At 37.2% G+C, this 19,922-nt stretch overlaps 1 protein-coding gene across 1 annotated transcript in view; it reads right to left on the bottom strand.

The window, feature by feature from the left end:
• REV3L (REV3 like, DNA directed polymerase zeta catalytic subunit) overlaps positions 1-19,922 on the bottom strand; it is a 114,719-nt gene that overhangs the window by 40,189 nt on the left and 54,608 nt on the right. The window contains exons 6-13 of the mRNA XM_071438423.1: positions 15,204-15,298; positions 14,521-14,625; positions 13,471-13,555; positions 13,237-13,385; positions 12,819-12,947; positions 10,090-10,327; positions 6,855-6,991; positions 215-4,406 (exon numbers count right to left, since the gene is read on the bottom strand). Of these exons, the coding sequence (XP_071294524.1) occupies positions 215-4,406; positions 6,855-6,991; positions 10,090-10,327; positions 12,819-12,947; positions 13,237-13,385; positions 13,471-13,555; positions 14,521-14,625; positions 15,204-15,298 (5,130 nt within the window). The remainder of the gene's footprint in view (positions 1-214; positions 4,407-6,854; positions 6,992-10,089; positions 10,328-12,818; positions 12,948-13,236; positions 13,386-13,470; positions 13,556-14,520; positions 14,626-15,203; positions 15,299-19,922) is intronic.

Genomic DNA, 19,922 nt, shown 5'->3' with positions numbered 1-19,922 from the left:
ATTACAACAACATGCAATAAAAAATCCAAAGTATCGTGAAAGAAAATGGGTATTTGGACTGGAAGCACAGTAACTTTCAACTTTGAATGGATGTATATCAGATGGGATCTTTCAAGTATCCGTGCCATGTAACAGCATAAAATTGTTTACAGGAATAAATTAAATTTAATATAATCACAATCACAGGTAGACAGAAATGCATTTAACACAGTACCTTGGCTTTTCTGGAGCATCTGAAGGGTTGCTGCAGAATGGTTCCTGATAGACTGTTTCTGCGAGATCATGATCCAGCAAAGTTGCCATGATTTCTTCACGACTGGGTGGGGACATGAGAGGCTTAAGAATGTGAGCAGTACGAGGTGTAAAGCTTCCATTCTTGGATTGTGAGGGAGAACTGGTTGATCTTGGTGAACTATCTGGAGTTGGAGTTAATGCTTCGTTGTTTCTTGAAACATGTAATTCTAAATCCTCAGAAGCTGCATCTAGAAGTTCACCATCAGGTGATGACAATAAGGATGTAGAAGAGGTATTAACTGAATCAAGTGGTTGACAGGGTTCAAAAGTGGTTTCTTTTCTAATGTGGCTTTGAATCCAGTCTGAGCAGGTTGGCTGAGAAAGATTAAGAAATCTCTCTTTATTTAATGTATTTATATTCAATTTGAATTTTTCATTTAAACAGACTTCAGTCTCTTGGGTACAAGAGGTATCAATAAAACTAGATCTAGAATTTGAAGAATGAATGTTTTTCCTCCATTGACTATGGCAGTGGTTCTCACTATTATCTAGTGAGGTCTTCTCAAAAAGCTCAGGGCTCAGGGAACCAGACGGTATCCATTTACTTGTGCTTGAAGAATGTTGCTTTTCTTCCTCAGATTTTTGGTCATTATGACATAGAAAGTCACCTTCTGTTGTTTGTCCAGAACCAAGATCCTGAACTGCATCGCTCAAGAATTTCTGGGGCAAATTTTGATCTGCTGGGACAAACTGGCTTGCAGAATAAAAACTGCAAAATCCACTTTGCCCTATAATATTAATATCAAAGTTGTAATTGTGGTCTGGAGATAAGCTGTCTTCAAGTGAGTAACAGCTTTCAAAACCAGGGTCTGAAAAAAAAACTGGGCTGTCATTAGATACAGAATGATCAATGCGATTAGTAATCGGCTGGCTCGAAGATTCCTTTTTTGCAAGTTTTGCTGTTTTTTCTTTAGGTTTTGTGCTTCTGGGAGAACGAGATTTTCTTGATGATGTGACTGGCCGTGACCTTTTGATGGCTTTATTCTGTTCAAGAGGGCATGGTATGCCCTTGCTCAGCTGTGTTTTGTCTGGCAATGGCTCCTGCGCAATACTGGCATTCTGAGCTTTCTGCTGTCTCTTCTGGAGCAACTCTTTCAAAACAGCCAGACCAGACTGTCCTTCACCAAATGATGATGGGGCCACTATATTCCTGTTTTTATACTGGGAGATGGGTTTTGGTTGCATGGTTGTTTCTGACAGAGGCCTTTGTTTTGTAGTTTCTGGTTTAAAATGTGACATATCCAAAATAAATCCTCTCTGGTTTTGATCACAATTTAACTGCTTCACTGGACTCTTCAAAGATGTTACAAAACAGTTTTTAGGCAGTTGAAGTGGCCCAGGGTTTTCCTCAGATGGCTTAAGAATAGAAGAACAAGGATCAGAATGCTTGGATGCCTCTGGTAAACAAAAAATCTGCTGCTGATTATTGTCTTTACAATGTAAATAGTTAGTGGTATGTAATTGATCCATCTTTGCTGTGTCCAGAGAGTCACGAGTTTCATTTAATTTCACAGCTGGTGGCAAATATCTGATTTGAAAGTTTTTTATCTCTTCTGCTTTTGGAGAAGTCTTATCTTTTGAGATATGAGCATTCTGTGTTATATGAGTTGAGTGATTCGATGGATCAAATATGTTTTGAATGAGAGCAGAGTCCTTCATTCTAAATATAGCACTCTGAGTCCTGGACCTTTGAGAGCTCATTTTTGGTACTTCCCTTCCAGATGCTGCAGGAGTAGATGTGAAAGATGAATGAGGTTCTTCCCGTGGAGCGGGCAAACACTGTGCATCTACAGGCTTATCAATTTCCATCAGTGAGTGAAAACAGCCCGATGAGTTACCTTGTGCATCAGCTGAAGGGAGCTGTGCTGATGGCAGATATCCAGCTGAATAGCCAGGAAGAGGACTGTCTTTGAGGTTGTGAAGTGGCTGAGAGCAGACAGAGTTGTAAGAAATCTCATGAGGATCTTGATGCTTCAGCACAAACTTGACTTCCGTAGTAGAGCGACTACTTTCTTTTTCATCTTTAAATACAACGCGTTTTCTTGAGGACGCTTTTTCAGCCGTTTTTTGTTTTGTTCTAGGTTTCTTCTTTCCATCATCTGGGGTTTTATCAACCTGATTAATCTTTTTCTTTTTCTTGGTAGATACAGTGGGGCTAGCAAATTTCTTTTTACATTTCTTAACCTGAGTTTTTGCTCTACTAGTTTTTCCTACACTAGTATTAACAGTCTTGCTGTTGTAGATATTGAGCCCCCTACTAAATAAAGCTTCTCTGTCCAGGTTAGTCAAAATTTCTTCTGCTTTTGGATCAGTGGGAGACCAGCAGCGAGGTGGAGATGTGTTTACTGGGCTTGTGCTTCTCTCAGAAAGAAAACCTAACTTAGACATAACATCACTATAGTTATAGTCACAGTCTTCAGCTTCAGCACTGTAGGAGGGCGAAGGAGGAGAAAGAATTGTATGAGTCCTTTTTCTGAAAGATAAAGTTCTTTTAATATTTGTACTACCTGTTTTTTGTGGTTTTCCAGCTTTTTTCTTGGTTGACTTATGTTTTGCTTTCCTTTTGTGACTTTTCTTTGGTGTTAGTGGATAAATAGGATATTTGGTTGCAGGAGAGTCAGGAACTTTTGGCCAAAAGTCCTTTAAAGGTGCAAGCTTTTTATATAAATTCATCTTTTCCTCTGTGAGTACTACTCTTTCCTCACTAGAATCTACTTTCCCCAATTTAACAAGCATATTTTTTCTCCCTCTAAATCTATTGATGATAATATATTTAATAATAACAGGTGGCAATTTTTTAGAAAGTTTTCTACGCTTTCGAGACTTCTGAGACCCATCCAAACTTTCAACACTTTCTATCGGTTGAGGTAGATTAATTTTTGAGTTGTGTGCGATGAAGCCCGATTCGCTGTCTTCAGTCTCATAATTCACCTTTCTTTTCGTTCGGAGCGTGTACTTATTTCCACACAGTCCAAATGACTGCTCAGTTTCAAGAGATCCATCTGCAAACTGGCAGTCAGTGTAATTAGCAGTACTTGTAGGCATTTTGTTTTCAAAAGCCTCAAGAGGAACTTGTACTAAGTCACTAGGTAAAGCACTATCCTTATCAGGAATGTTACTACAGGCATTACCTTGCGTATAGCAGCCTTCCTTCACTGATGCAACGTCATTTACACTTGCAGGCTCCTGGCGATTGATAAAACTATGCTTCTTTTTATTCAGTTTCAGCCTGGACTGTTTGTTGCCCTGCTGTAATTTGTATGTCACGGGAGCTAACTTCTGTGGTCGACTGAGACAATTAGAAAGAACAACACTAGGAAAGAACATATAATGTGCTGCTTGTTGACTGAGGCTTGGCTTTTCTGCCTTGTGCTCCTGAAATTCTTCATACCTAATTTTAAGCTTATTAAGGCCACCTTCATCAGTGTTATTTTCAAGTGAATGTACCACAGTTCGACTGCCTCCTGAACAAGATACCAATTCACAATTTTCTGTAGCTGTTGCTGGAAAAAAACTATTTATACTTGCACTGCTGGACTTTTCATTTACTTCAGAGGACATTTTACCTTTGGAGTGGCTCATATCAGAAAAGTTATATAAATTTTTATTCAACATGTTGTCACCAATATGGCGGCCCACATGCATAAAAGAGACATCCTTTTCAGCCTTCCTAATGCTAATGTACTTCCTACTAGGTATTGGTCTGTTCACTGATGAAATATCATCTTCATAGTCAAAAATATTATTTCCACATGAAGGAACTGGGAGAGTATCTTTCTTGTTGCTCTCTTTGTGAGAGTTTTCTGCATGGGTACTATTGCTGAATGGAGTTGGGTACTTGGCTGAGTAAGTGCTTTCTTTTGTAAGAGAATGGACTGAAAGTTCAGGTCTTGTTTCTGTGTTTGGTTGTGAGAGGTCTTCTACAAAATCTTCATTATTCAAAACATGGTTAGAAAGGGCACTTGTGTGTTTACACTGAAAAGTAATTTTAGCAGAAGATGGGGGTTCTAGTGTAGCAGCATCTTTGTGAAAGATTGAGGTCTTTACAGACATTTTGCTTGTTGCAATGACGGAGGAGTGAGTTCGAGAACTTTCATTATTCAAAGGATTGTCTGAAATGCAAGAAAAGCAATTTTATTATCGTCTTCCTGTAAAAAAATAACCTAAGGCATTAAAAATTTTAATAGTATCATCCTAAAAGCCTTCCCATCCAAATAAGAAACAAACTCTTGCAAATCACATTACATTTATCATCATGACAACTAGAGACTCTGACTACATGAGTTGCTTTATCAAAATCACATTGTCAGTACATTTGTCTCAGGCATTTTGTCAGTTATTGCTCAATGGCAGACTTGCATACAATTGTCAAAGATTTCACGCTGACTTTCTGAAAGGAGGCTTCACAATCACTTTCAGATGACTATATAAAAACAGACTGATTTCTAGAAATGTTTGTATGCTGCTTTGTCCCCGAGAAGTATGTATACTCATTGGCTCTGAAAAACAAAATTCTTATTTAGATGACCTTCCCCATGCAGGAAAGTCATTGCATAGAAAGCTAAAGTAGTACATCTCACAACATGGCAAGGGCTTTGTATGAACTGTGCTGTGCACTAAACATAGGTAGCTTCCTGCGCTTCTATATAGCAGAGCAATACAGCACCCGTTCAGGTGCTCATGCAAGAAGCTTGCACCACTTAGTTACATCCTGGACTCATATCCATGTATTAATGCTCCCACATAATCTGAGACCAGCAGGTGCTGTGGTAATTTGACCCGTGCAAACTCATCACATGGTATGGGTGATGATTTTCATCTCTTTTGGGGATACTTTCACCACATTTATTGTGGGGTAGGTATGGATAGAGATGTGGTAACAAGTAACAAGTGTGTGCTTGCTCATAACCTTGCTGAACAAGTAGTTTGACAGAGGTTGTACCACTGCAGAGATGCAGCTACCCCAGAGCACCTGGCACACAGAAATTTGTTCCTCCTCTTGTATCCACCTCTTTAGCTGAAATGTTGAAGGGGGATAGGAGTTATGAAACATGCTACATGACCTGAAAGCATGTGCTGCACACTGATTTACTAGACTGGGGATCCTTTGGGCCTTTAGTCTAAGTCTCAACCAATTTGGGGATCATCTTAGATTCATGCTGCCTTCAGCTTAGCAGTTTATTTGCTGCTGGCTGAGAAAAATAAAAGGAAGTCCCAGTCTGTATCTAGTAACATTTTCTAATGCATACAGAGTCCCTGAGCTGTGAAACACAGCTAGGAGACATTGCCTATTATTCTTTGAAGGTAGGAGTCCACAGAAAGAATGAGGATGATTAACTGAAAACTCAGAAAATGGGAGTTTGGTTGTGTCAACAAACACCTGGAAAATAGCTGGCTATTCAAAACTGCAAAAATACTTGTCAGTCAGTCAGATTATATGGACACAGATGCATGTGTGGATAGGCATTTTCTAATTTAGACGACCTGGACTGAGATCTGTTTTGAATTTACTGTATCTCCTATTAAAAGAAATCAGTGCAAAAGTTGACAGAAATACGCTTTCTAAGCTGACGTGATACTTCACATACTTAAAATATGCTTAAATTTCAACAGTTCCTTACAAAACAGTCTCTTTAGCCAGCAGCATCTCTTATTACAACAAATTAGAAAGTATGGCAAATAGGGAAATTACAATTGTATATCTGACAAAAGCATACCATATTAGCAGTACATCAAATCATGTATTAATCCTATCATTATACCTATAAAAACAAAGGAAAAAGTAAACTATGTTTTAAACACTGGACACAAAAGAATAGCTGTGGTTATCTATAATCTATCTAGTAAGATCATACAGTTCACGTTCTCAACTGAACATTATAATGTGACTTGCAGATTTTCTAATGAAACAAATAATATTATTTATATATTTCCCTAACTTCAAAGTGTACATTCTGTTGACTAATGTTATTTGATCAAAGATGTTGATCATGTTATAAAGATGGCAAAAGATCTCTAGAGATAAATTTATTTTTTTTTTACAGATTTTGAAAGGCAGTTCCTTCTGCAGTGGCTTTGCCACTCATAGTTTTAACTCATGCAATCCCAAATGTGAATATGCAATCTGCAGAATGAAAGACAGGCCCAAACAAAAGCTCACTATACTTTAGCATGTGTGGCAAATACTTGTAAAGAATCATCTAAATCTACACAGTAATACATTCATTATTTACAAGAATCCTAGGAGGATAAATGATCCCACAGAATCATTACTTTTAATATCATATTTGGTTTTTTCCAAAGAACTAATTAAACTATGTCCTTTTTTGGATCATCGATAGAATACGAAAAACAGATTCTGGTAATTCATACAGGGCACTGAGTTTAAAATACAATTGTTTTTCAAGGAAGATGTTAAGGGCCTGCTTCTGCAATCTGTTGAGACATTTTCCTTCCAATTGAAACACGGACTGAAAACAGTCAGCACTTTTGAGAACTAGCAATTTGATATGAAAATGAACTATGACTCAACTTCCAAAGCTGATGTTCTGTTAACTTACCACCATTTTCATCTGCAGTTCCATCTAACTGAGGTATTGAGAGATTAGTTAGGATATTGTTACCGCTCCACTCCATTTCTTCCTCCGAAGACGAATCCTCTTCTGTTGAACTTCGATGCATATTTTTGCCAGCTGACCTGGAGGAAAGAAAAGGAACTAATTGATGCATAATACCTCTATTAGGAAACATCATGGGCCACAGGGAACATGAAACTCAATGGGGTGTGGTGCTATGCAGTTGTATAATTTGGGGGAGCAAAAGGAAACAAAAATTTTGTCACATTTCTCATTGAGAAAGTCAGAATATTATTTTTGAATAATATTATTATTATTCCATGTTACAATTTTTAGAGGCAACAGTGGTAGCCAACCATATTAAACAGCAGGATTCACTAACTTAAGAAGATGCAGAGAAAGCATTTTGACGTTTAATTTTAGATAAATTTTACTGCAATTTAATTTCATTGCTTCAAAGTGCTTGAAATTTGAAGACTAAACCAACTATGCAAAATTACTTCAGTTCAGCTGTTAGTGAACAGATGTCTACTTTTTTGTGGTGGTTTTTTTTGTTAAGAAGTCTTTATTGTATTGTAACAATTCTCTCTCTTGGCAGGCTTAACTAAATCATGACCAACAAAACTATGCTTCATTCTACATCTCACTGAATATTCTGAAGCAGCTGTTGTTAATACTTAAGCTGCTTTTACTAAGTTAACTGTTCTACACTGCCATGTTTACAGTCATAAATTCATTGGGAAAAAAAAAAGAAGCAAATCTACAAAGAAAAGCTTCTCTGGATTTTTTGTGTTTGCTTTATATGGGCATTGGGGAAGGAAGAATATCACAGAATATGATAGAAAACCACAAAGAACAAATCCTGCGGTATATTATAACTCTATAACCACTTAGGAATTTGATTTCTTTTTTAAAATAAAAAGTGTGAGATAGTCAAAATTCTTACCAGAGATAAGGTATTTTGTGACTACACAAAAAAAAACTACAGATACATATCAAAGAACTGAAGTTTGGGGTTTTTTAATTTGTTTGTTGTTTGTTTAAATTTGTGTAATACCTTAAAAGATATAAATACAAATGTTTTGAATTTACAGGAAGGAAAATCCACAATAACCTAAATACACTTTACTTTTGCAGAATGCTTTGATGACTGGAGTTAGACCAGCATGAGTTATATGTATGGTACCACCCCAGACATCTGAATGTCAGCACAGAGCTAATTTAGATCAGGACAGATTTGTTAGTTCAGAAACAACAGGCTCAAATGTAAGCACATCATTTCCACTCACATCTGGAAGCATGACTTGGAGAATCAAGTAACAAGCACAGCTAGTCTCCCTGATCTAAGAGAGCTTAGTTGTCCCTCTTCTATGTTCCCAAAACATGGAAAAGCACAGCACAAAGCAATCAGCTTGATATGCAAATTAATAGCAAACTGGGGATGTTTCTTCCAACCTGAATTATACTGCAATCCCAGGTAAATCTTTGTCAATTTTAGTAAACACAATCAGCCTGGAGATGACCTCTGCAGGTAACTTGGATTTCTCCTCATTCAAGCCTATCAGTTTGGATTCTGGGAAAATTTATGTGACAAAAAGATATCACCATACATGAACTAGTCCAGGTCTTGGTGGGCTTTTTTCTCCAATTCAATACAAATCAAACCCAAGCCATTGAATTCATTCAATAGGGAGTGGTTACTCCTCATTAGCACAACAGATTTTCTTAGATCATGTAAGACTGGTAAACACTCACTAACAGAAAAGCCTTGGTATGGATATTCAAGGATGCATTAGGAAGTCACACAGATGGAATAAGCCCGAGCAGAGTAAAGTCAGATCCATCATCAGACTCAAACTGGTTCTTCACACATGAGCAGAATCATGCAGGGGGCAAAGATACCCATGGCTTGTGTCTGAAATCAGTCCAAATTCTGTAGAGATCTCAGTGCAACAGAACTTGTAATTCCCTCTGAACAAAAGCTCACTCCCAGTGGAAGCACACAGTATGTACATTTTCCCTAGTGTTTTCTGTCTGGGATTAAGGTGTAGGCATATGTGAGTAAGATATCAGTGAGACAGCTCATCAAGTCTCTTGAGTTTTTAAATAGGATTCTTTTCTGCATGAAAGCAGTTAATTGCTTCAGAATCCAACCCAACTCCTGAAGTTGTAGAGTCAAGCCCATACAGAGCTGTGCCTGAGCTAATGAATTTTGCAAGATATGGGTTTTCACAGTAACTACCACTAAACTGAAGTTTGATGTGAAGTGTTTTGGATGGAAATTTTAACTTTTCAGACTACTGGAGGGAAAAAAACCCTAGAAAATCAAAGGTCAGATAGGAAAACTAGCTTTAGAGATCAATTATCTCTAGAACTGGGAGACTAATGAACTAACTAACTTCTGGTTCTGTTACAACTTTAATGTGCCTTATGGAAATAAAAGAAGCATTTCTATACCTCTCTAGTTCTCTGAAACATAGTATGATTACAATTTCTGATGTAGGAAAAAAACCGCAAATATAAAAATGTTATGTCTGTGAAGTTCCTCACACTTCAAACAGAATTATAAATATCAGAAGCTGTGCTGAAAGCAGGGGTCAAGAGAAACTGGATATAGCTGCTTTCAATGCCTGTCAGTGCAGACTGTACAAAAGGTAATTACAACCTGAGAAGGTGTTCCAAGAAACTTGGCCTTAAATATATTGAAGTTCCTGACCTTTAGCAGTCAAGCAGAGTGAACAACATTCATGTTTTGATTTAAGCTTTGAACATGGAAACAAATGGATGTTTCTTCCTCAGGTTGCTTGGTTAGTCTTCATATGAATACTTCTTAAATATTGACTTTACTAAAAGATGTACAAGATACACCTTAACATTTGCATCATACCCAAGGTGTGACCTTACAAGCAAGTTACCACTAAAGTTTTTCTTGTATTTGGACTTGTAGAACAAAAAGCCCACTTAATTCTTCCTCAAAGAGCAAACTAGAAGCTTATGTTTGGCCAAACTTAAACACTGAATCTTTATTTCCAGGTAACACTGATGAGTCACATCATCATCCAAACAATGTGCATTCCATCCCAAGATCTGCACAGATTTTTCCATGTTGTTAACAGAGACCTCGCCACATCTCATTGGGCTCACAGCATACTTGAAAACAAGGTGGGAGGAAGGAAAGATCTGGCAGAAAAAGAACATATTAAGAAAAGAAAATATATACCTCCTTTTTTGCCCAGGCTCTTCCACGCTACTGTCCCACCTCTGGGACATTAGCAAGCTAAGTTCCATTTCTTCTTTCTCACACTGTGGCTCATTTTCTTCATCATCACTGTTCTGAGAATTTCGCCAGCTTCCAAGAGAACGATGGTGAGAGAGTGTTTTTTGATGTCCCATCTGATATCCATCATTCTCCAGTCCAGCCAACAGATCAATCATGGCCTCATCAGCACTACTGCCCACTGCAGAAAAAGCCCATACAAGTAGAATCTATATTTTGTTCTACTTGTAAATGACTAGTTACAGTCTACTAGTAAAAAACAAAAACAACCAAACCAAAGAAAAAAGCCCCTCACCATTTAAAAATCTAGTTTTTTACTGTCTAATGCAAGGCATGCTACAGAAACAAAGCTCTTTTCATATCTTGTTTTTTCAAATTTTATTATTTATCTTTTCTAGCTCTGTATCTAAAACTGACAACTTTCTTTCTTTCTGCCCTACTCTTCTGATTGTACCAGATGCAGTGGACTCACTTTTCTGTCTCCACTCTCCTATTACCTCCTCATATTCAGTAAAGCTTCACTCTCCCCTTTAATTTTAGCTTGAGTGACAGCTTCTGAAGCATCACTGCCTTCTCTTGCTTAATAGCTGCATTAGCTTTGAGCACTTTTTTCTGTATCACTTGAGGACTTTCAGTCACTGCATCTTGTGGAAAGGGATGATGATTTTGACCAACCATTCCTCCTTCTGTTCTTAAATATAATGCTCAACTTTGGCTCCCTTTTCATGTCACTTTAAGCTGTTCTATTCCAAGGTTTCTTGAAACACTGAAAGTTTACCTGACATCACTCCTCTCAAATTTTATATTTCTTTTATTTGATCCAAGCTTACAGTAATTTATCCACTTTCCTTCTGTTTTTTTCTTAAAAATCCTTCCAAGTCACAATTTTTTCTCACTCTCTTCCTACTTACCTATCATCTGACCTCATAATCAATTTATGACCTGAAGTCTACCAGGCATCTTTGTTACTTCTCTCTCCTTCTCTAGTTTAAGAACTACAATCTCTAATTTCTTTCCTTGGGAAGCATCATATGATTAAAACGAACTTGAGAATTATATAAAATAGATCTCAACATTGGTGAGAAAGGCATTTTTCATATTTTGCAAAGGCTTCACAAGATACCATGCAATCCTTTACAACAGAAACCATCCCTTTTTCCAGAGTTTTTGAATTAACCCACTCTCAATTATACTTTCTGTTCTTGGCTCCTGTGCCCTTGGTGAGGCTCATCATTAAACTCCAACCTCTGCTTCATGTTAATATGAACCTTGGGGTGTAATTCACACTGAATAGCAGAAGTCATGTGGTTCACAGTCCCTGTGGCACTACAACTCTACTAGAGGGAAAGTGAACAGTGGTGCAGGCTATGAGGGAGCATAAGAGATAAATATGCAGCATGTTACTCATAGTCACACAAGACACCAGGAATCAGCATGACAAGAAGGGAGGAGAGAAAGAAAGTGAAAAATAAAGTAATATAATCTCAATTTGATTACCTAGTCAATGGAAAAAAAAAAGACCATTTCAACACTTCAATTTGGTTGAGCAATTCAAATGTACATATTACATTTATTACCCCCTACATATTACTTTAGCCACTTTTTATCCTCTCAGGTCTGCTCATGTTTGCCAGCTCTTACAGAATTTCTTATAGTTCTTTCAATAAATTCAAATCTTTGCCTATGAAACTTCTATAATCAAAATCTTGCCTATTCTCTGCAAAATAAAACTACACTCTAAATCTAACTTCATCTACTCCTCCTTTCTTAGCAAGAACAGATTTCAAGGTTGTATATTGTATTACCCACAGACATCTACTGTTGCCCAAGCCCATACTGATACACTATGAGTATCAAAAGAAATGGAGGCTACTACAGGTTTTAAATACTCCTCCCTGCCCCACACTATGGTTCACATGAACATTATACATTATGTTTACCAAAGAACATACATAGAGATATATAATGAAATATGTGCTTTTCATCTCCTTCAGAGTATTTGAACTATTTCTACCTCGTAGTTTTTCATACAAGGTCCTTTCTTGGTTATTTTAGGGTTGTTTCCCCCTCGTGCCTTGCAATTTTACTGTCATGGTTTTTCTCCTCCTCTTAAGTATTTTGCTTCTTGTTTCTTTGCCTTCAACTGTTTTTGTATCTAAAAATTTTGGGAAATGCTCTGCTGCAACTTGCCTCTCATTATCAACCTACTATTGCCCAGTACCTCCAGCCAGCTGAGCTTCTGAAGACAGAACACATTGCAAGTTTCCTACCTTAACTGTACGAAAGATGCAGCCAGTAACTGCAAGAGCATCACGGACAGACAGTCAAAATCATCTTCATTCTGATAGTTTTAACCTTATAGCCCTAGGAGCACAAGGAAGAGCAATACCCACAAGAGACTGCATTGAGCTGACTTAGCAAGAGGACAGGGCTTACTGAACCAGTCAAACAGAGCAGCCTCTACAAATACAGTCCTGGTGACACTTAGAAAACATAGAGTGTGTTTTGGTGGTGGTAGGGTATGTGTCTGTGTGTGTGAAGTCTCAACCTGTTTTCAACCTGAAAAACTCCTTGAATAAATTTCTTTATTTCATGATGGGTAGCCTAAGGGAACACAAAGACTGTGGAACAATAAAATAGTCTGGAAGAAAAGACATTCCAGTCATACTCACTAAAAACAGTAGTCTGATTCAGTCTTTGAGACAAAGGCTGAAAGCACTGACTATTCTCCACAATGTTTAAAATTGCTTCTTCATTAATAAGTGCTTCCTCTTCTTTATCAGTATGCATCCTATTGGAGTCTTTAAAAGTAAAAAAGAGAAGAAAAAGCATAAAACTTCTGAGTCACAGACATCAATACATTATGAAAGCAAGCCACTTCAGAATGGATTTTACTATCCAAGTATATTTCCATTATTTGCTGTAGCAATTTTAGAAAGGCTTACTCTAACAGTAACAAAACCCAAAAGTACTCTTTGGTTTTTCGTAAGTAACAATCACAACTTCCTTGGCTTACTTCTGTTAATAGTATGAACAGACAAACCATGACATAGATTTCTGCCTAAACAATTAGGATATTAAAAAACTCACCTTTGCTCATCTGTTTATCATCATGCACTTCTACTGTATTAGCTGGTGTACACGGAAAGGCTTCAGGAGAAAGTACCTCAGAATGTAGTGTTAATTCAGCAGAGAACTCCTCTGATCCATTACTGTAGTCCAATGATCCTGACAACGTTCTAGTTAATTGAAAAGCAAGTTTTAAATGCATATTTAAGGTTTGCATGGCATACTATATTTTATGACAAATGGCTAAACACTTACACAGAGAAGTCATTTTGCTTGAGAATTTCTTTAAGTCTCTTCTGAAAAAATTTTTCACTCTCTGTTGCTGGCACAAATCCACGGTCTTTAAAATTTGAAAAATATTTGTTATTCAGTTTCACTTTGACCTCTCAACACAGAGAGCAGCTAAAATTACTGATTTTATTAGAAAAAGGCTCAAAGTTGAAGTGCCTGCTAATTTTCAGGGCCAAATCCGAGGGCTGACTTTCCAAGTGTATTAAAAAACTTGAAAATACTTCACATACTCCCAACTGATCTCATATGTAACTGTGAGTAACAACAGCATTTACAAATCATGATGCAATTAACCCAAGGTGAGCATCCAAGAAAAATCAGTGAACATTTTTGAGAAGTCTGGCTTATGCAGCCTCAATAACATTATACAGAAACACATGAAAAAAGTCAACCAGAAAGTAGTCTGCCTTAGCCAGGAACCTGCCTCTTTCCTTCATTCAATCCTCTGTCTTATTTGCCAAATATCATTCATATTTTAAAAGAAATATGGCCTTGGTTCTATGGAGAATAGCCTGCTCACTATGCAATTACATTGCAGAGCACAGTCTTCCCCGTGTAATGAATTTTACATAAAAACAGGGACATAAAGACAGGGGTTTGTCTATCCTATTAGAATTTTAATCTAATAACACCTTAGCTATAATTCTGCAGAAATTCAATGGGACTGCCCTTGTGCATAAACTACAATAGAAGGCTTCAAGATAAAGAGATTTAGTTTTGTTGGTATTTAAATGTTTTCCATCACAAAGCACACAATCTTAACTACCATTATCATTCATTCTGTCTAGAATGTTTTGCAGACAGCTGAATCATGATGTTGTTAGGCAAGGTTACATCATCTTGCTTTCAAAATTGGAAAACACATACTGGACCATCAGTAAGCCTGGAAGTAAAAAAACCAGTACATCTAAAAATCCCTCAAACACGATACATTAATTTAAATTCTGTCCTCGTGCTTGCTTCTCATTCAAATTTTTGGATTAACAGCTGCTCAATTGTTTGGGTTTTTTTTACCTTGTGACTCAGGTGGCTTAATCTGAGAAGATTCACATTTCTGCCTCCGTCGCTGCTTTTCATCCTCCCATATAGCTTGCAAACCAGGGTTCCTGCCAATCTGGGCTGAAATATGCAATTATACATGAAGGGAAATCTGCCAAAATGACAAAGCATTCTTTCCCCAAATTGGATTCTAACACTTTTCCTCATCTCTTTGTCATTCTAGCCTGTTATTTTTTTAATTGCCATTCCTGCCTTACTCTAGGATTTGGTATTAGGTAAAAGTTAAGGTGTAACTTCATTTGCTTTCTAGATCTCCTATTTGTAATCTAGATATTTGGCTTTTTCTTGTCTTCCCACCAAGTAGTGTATATATGCATATATGGGTGTATGTACATACATACACATACATGCACACGTGATATTGGTATTTCCATTAGTATTTTTCCTATAGGTCTGAAACATTCTATTATGTATTTAAAAACCCCTCTTTATATTGTTCTGATAAGAACCTATTTTTATAACCCCGTTTCTTCCAGAGTTAACTATTTTCTTTTAAACTTTATAAATTTGAAGATCAACAATTCACTAACACTGAAATATGGATTGTGATTTAACTAAGATGAGCTTTAAAAGAAGAGTGAACTATGACATGGTTTCTGTTCTAAAACCATTTACATGGAAAGTTATTAACAATTCACCTTCAATATCCAGTTGATTCAAAATGTCAGCAGCTACAGCATCCACCTCCAATTCACAGGTACTTTGTGGCTCAACACCTTTCAACATTAAAGAGCTGTGACAACATAAATACCACAGATTAATTTTATCAATACACTGAGTTTGAAACATGCATCATCACTGATTTTTAACTGGACTAATATCGAAAATTATTTTGAGGAAACAGGAGTGACCAACTGCAGAATTATCAGTTCCCATCCTCACCTGCAAGTCCTTAAACTAATGATCATATTCAAATCTAATTAGATAAGAAAATCTGTACCTTCAACTTAAAGGGTTTAGCTTTTTCTTTTGTGAGGAGAAGATAAAGAGCTGGTAGATAATGCCAACTACAATAATGTTCTTCTCCCCAAGTACAAGATTAAATGTTCTATATAACTCAGCAAATAGGACCAGGTGTGTAGGCAGGATCATGCACCCAGAAAACACAGTGGCAAGAATTTTTCTATCTTATTCACAGTTCAGAACAATGCAGAGCACTTTAACATTTACAACTAGTTTTTCTGGCATTTTTTCTTTAGCCTGGTGAATAAGAAAGGGAGTATTAACAACCCTACCACATGCTGAATTAAGGATAGCTGGTTTGATGAAGACTTGAAATACTAGAAACAGATTAAGATTGCCATACAATTATCTGATCACCTTCCTGCTGTGCCTTTTCAGATCTGCAAATGTCAGTGACCTTCCACCTGCTGCTGTCAGTGAACAAATTTTAAAGAGTCCATGGAGGAAGGTAACAAACAGAAACCATCTTGTAAAAGTCTGTTTACCCTTTAAAATCATTTAGGGCAACACTGAAAATCCACTCCAAGCTCTTCAACTTTCTAGTAGGGCTTATAGCAATAGGACAAGAGGTAATGGTTTTAAACTGGTTTAAAACTGGTTTACCCTCTTTTAAAATGGTTTTAAAAGAGGGTAAACCCTCTTTTAAAATGGTTTTAAAAGAAGGTAAATTTAGACTAGACATAAGGGAGATTTTTTTTTATGATGAGAGTGATGAAATGCTGGAACAGGCTGTCAAAACAGGTGGGAGAAGTCCCATCTCTGGAAATATTCAACGTCAGCTTATAGGGCTCTAAGAAACCTAAAGTAGTTGAAGCTGTTCCTGTTCATAGCAAGAGAGCTGGACTAGATGACATTTAAAAGTCTCTTTGAACCCAAACTATTTTATGATTCTATGCACAGTTTTAAAGACAATCCACTGCCATTACATCCCTCCGTTCCCAGTCATGCCACCAGCTAGGAAACAAGCCCACAACATGCTCAAAATGTGTACTTTTCATGTCACAAACTTTGGGTGTTCACTCATCAAAGGAATCAGACAGAGCTCTGCCTGCACAGTGGGCAACAGGAACTGGAGGCAAGCTGAAACTTGTATTTTGATCCCACAGTAACAAATGACTGCAAGAGCACTGGGAAACAAGACTGAGGGAAGAGGCTGCAAGAATTCCTAGCTCCCTTTACAAAATCAAAACACTTCTGAGAACAAGCAAAAAGGACTATGATACAGAGTGGTCAGAGACATCAGAAATTTGGTAAAGACTTCCTCTGACTTGTCTGGAGGATACAAAATCAAAGATCTGAGCTTCCCACTTTCACTGATTTCCTCTTTTGAAAGACAATAAAAAACCCCAAAAACCAATGGCGGTTGGATAGAAAGATGAGGAGCCTTTCTGTCAAAAACAATGGTATTTCAATTTACATGGCATATTATTCAAATTAAAAACACTGAGATAATAACAGGCCTTTTCTGAAACAAATCTAGGATTTATCATTATAGTTGTCATTAACACTTCCATGATGAAGGCAGGGCTGGCAGTCAAAACTGCACACTCTAAAGAGTTACATGGAAGCTGATAAAGACACCTGACACACAGTAAATTCTTCATTAGACTTGAGAGAATGTCTTCCCAATACCACTAGTTCATTAGCTTGGCATTTAACATCCTTGTTAAGGTGAGCTGCTAGACACTTGCACTAGTTGAAGTCACGGCAGTAGCACTACAAGCTTCTGCAACATTCAGGTAAGCCACAAAGGCCAAGAAGTCATTTGCTCCCACATCAGGAGAACCCTTGAAGGGCATATGAAAGCAGAGCAGCTTTAACTAGCCCTTCTAACATTTTAACTTATGTTGATTAAAACAAAACCATGAGGTGGTGAGGGGGGAGTACAAACTGTCCTGAAGTACAGTTATTTAACATGGTTACGTGCTGCTTTGGGAACCAGTTCAAATGAGTATTGGCAACAGCTTGGTCAGGTGTTAGGTTTGGTGCTTTTGCTCACCTAAAACAAATGCGTGCAACATATTGGGAAAATACACAAAGTAACCGTATTTCCCATTCTCCGTGATCAACACACATTTCCTCAGCAGCTACAGTGCTGTTTTAGCAGGTGAGAAGATAGCATGAAGAAGTCAGAACATGTCTAGTCTCCTCCCAGTGGCAGGTGATTGAAAATATGAACTATTTCATGTCATTAGCAGTTGTAATGCCTTGGAATATATTCAGAAGTGGCTTGTTCAATACAGATTGCTTTATACAACAGACGAATCACCTGCCTCACATTCCATGCATCAATTTTGCAAAGAAGAGTAGTGGCTTAGGTAATGCCAAAATCATGATTTGAGAATATCTGTATTAGAACAAGGGAAAGACAAATTAGCAAGTCCCAGGCAAAGCTTTTCACAGCATCTATGTTTCATTTTGTAAAAAGGCATGTAAAGAGACTTGTTCACAAGATACAACTTTTAATAGAGGTATATGAAAGACAGGCTTGAGTGAGGTAGTATAGAAGGAACCCAGCAGGGGAACAGAAATTTACTCTCTGAAGAAGCAAGATAAATCAGGGCTGTACAACACTGAGTTGCCATGGCTAGGCTACTTGGGATACTCATACTAATTAATTTTAAATTGCCTTTTGTCGCAGACATCTTTCATGAAAAATCCTTTCTTAGGATTTTTCCTTGTGAGAAGCTGCAGTTTCAGTAACCAAAGTAAACAATGGTTATCTGCTGCTGTGGAATGCAACAGGTAGACCCGTGATTGGTCTCCTGTGGATGTTTGGATTTACTGACCACTCATGGCAGAGCTGGCTCTTGCTCTCTGTCTGAGACACAGATCTTTGTTATTCATTCTTTTCTATTCTTAGCTTAGCTAGCTTCTGAAGAAACCTTTTCCTTTCTATTTCTTTTTAGTATAGTCTTAATGTAACATATATCATAAAATAATAAATCAAGCCTTCTGATCATAGAGTCAACATTCTCATCTCTTCTTCATCCTGAAAACCCCTGTGACCATGGTCACAGCCTTTTATACGTACACACTAGGTGAAAAACTGCAAAAGAAATCCATTTTACTTCTGTATAAAAATCACCAAATACATTATTTTGAGAACAGGGAAAATGGCCCTTATTTTTGAAGAATGTAATATTTGAATGAAGAATGTAAAACTATTTACTGAGATAAAAACTATAGTTTAGGATGAAACTTGTGCTCAAAGAAACTACCAAGGTCTGGTTGCTCAGACATTGAGACAATGAATTAAGGCTACAGTCAGCACTTTTTTTAAAAAGTGCTCACTATATGCAAAGATCAAAGCCCTTAAAAACCTTGAAGAATAATCAACAAGGTCAGTATCTTAATTCACCAATATTAATGACAGCCTAAGGAAGCAAGTTCTGTAATGACCTGATCTGAGGTATTTGTAATGCTAAATTGAGCACAAGAGACACAAACTCACTTCATGGAGTATCTGAAAGGTGTTACTCAACTGCGCTGATAAGGACTCTAAAATTTCACATAATAATTTTCCATGCTCTGCTCATGGCAGAAAACATGTCCTTGTTTTCAGGATGTTCAAGTGACTTAAATAATGTGCACATTATATTAAAAAATCAAACAGCTAAATAAAAACATGCGCAGGCTGACAAGCGAGAAAAGCAATTATGACAGTCACAAGCCTAGCAAAAATCTGCAACATTACATATCTGCTAGACTGTGCAGAAGTGTTATTTGTCAGATCTCTCCACTTCCATATAAACTAGTGTCTAATAGCAAATCTAAGATTTAAAAAAAGAAAGTGTTTCTCAAAAGCATTCTACCAATCATTCTGCTTTTAACACATTATGTCCAAGTGGTAGACTTGACTGGCAGATACTCTAAGTCTGATGTTTACCAGAAAGTTTTCTCAATGGAACTCATAGAAGTGTTTCATCATTTATTATCAGCTGTCAGAATGGGATAACAAAATGTATCTCATGTCCAGAATTCCTGATGTCAAAAACTGTTGGACAGCACTACCAGGTTCAGGTGACTGCTGCCCATTTTAGAGTAGGGTTTGTAGGTTTCAGTGCAATAACACTGGCAAGTATTATACCTAAAAGCCTTACAGGGATTCCCAGGCACTAGAAATTTTGGACATTTGTCTATTTGATAACAGAATCATTCTACAATTACATTTTAAAAAAATGTCTTTGACTTAATCCAGTGCACTTATCATAGCAGCCAATCAATAATTTGGAGATTTGCCAGAAGCAAGAAAAGGACATGGCTGGGTTGAATGCTGTTCTTGCTAAGTGTCTGAGTAGCAAGGTGCTCTCTAGCATGAAAGAGGGAGTTCAGTCACCAAGAAAATTTGACATAGTTCTCAAATGTTTTTTTGAAATAAGGAACCATCACTA

The sequence above is a fragment of the Agelaius tricolor genome, unplaced genomic scaffold (genome assembly GCF_023055355.1).
Source record: "Agelaius tricolor isolate 1412-34295 unplaced genomic scaffold, bAgeTri1.0.p SCAF_1, whole genome shotgun sequence".
Classification (NCBI taxonomy): domain Eukaryota; kingdom Metazoa; phylum Chordata; class Aves; order Passeriformes; family Icteridae; genus Agelaius; species Agelaius tricolor.
The sequence above is the reverse complement of the archived record's forward strand: the minus strand, read 5'-3'. Positions and strand labels throughout refer to the sequence as shown.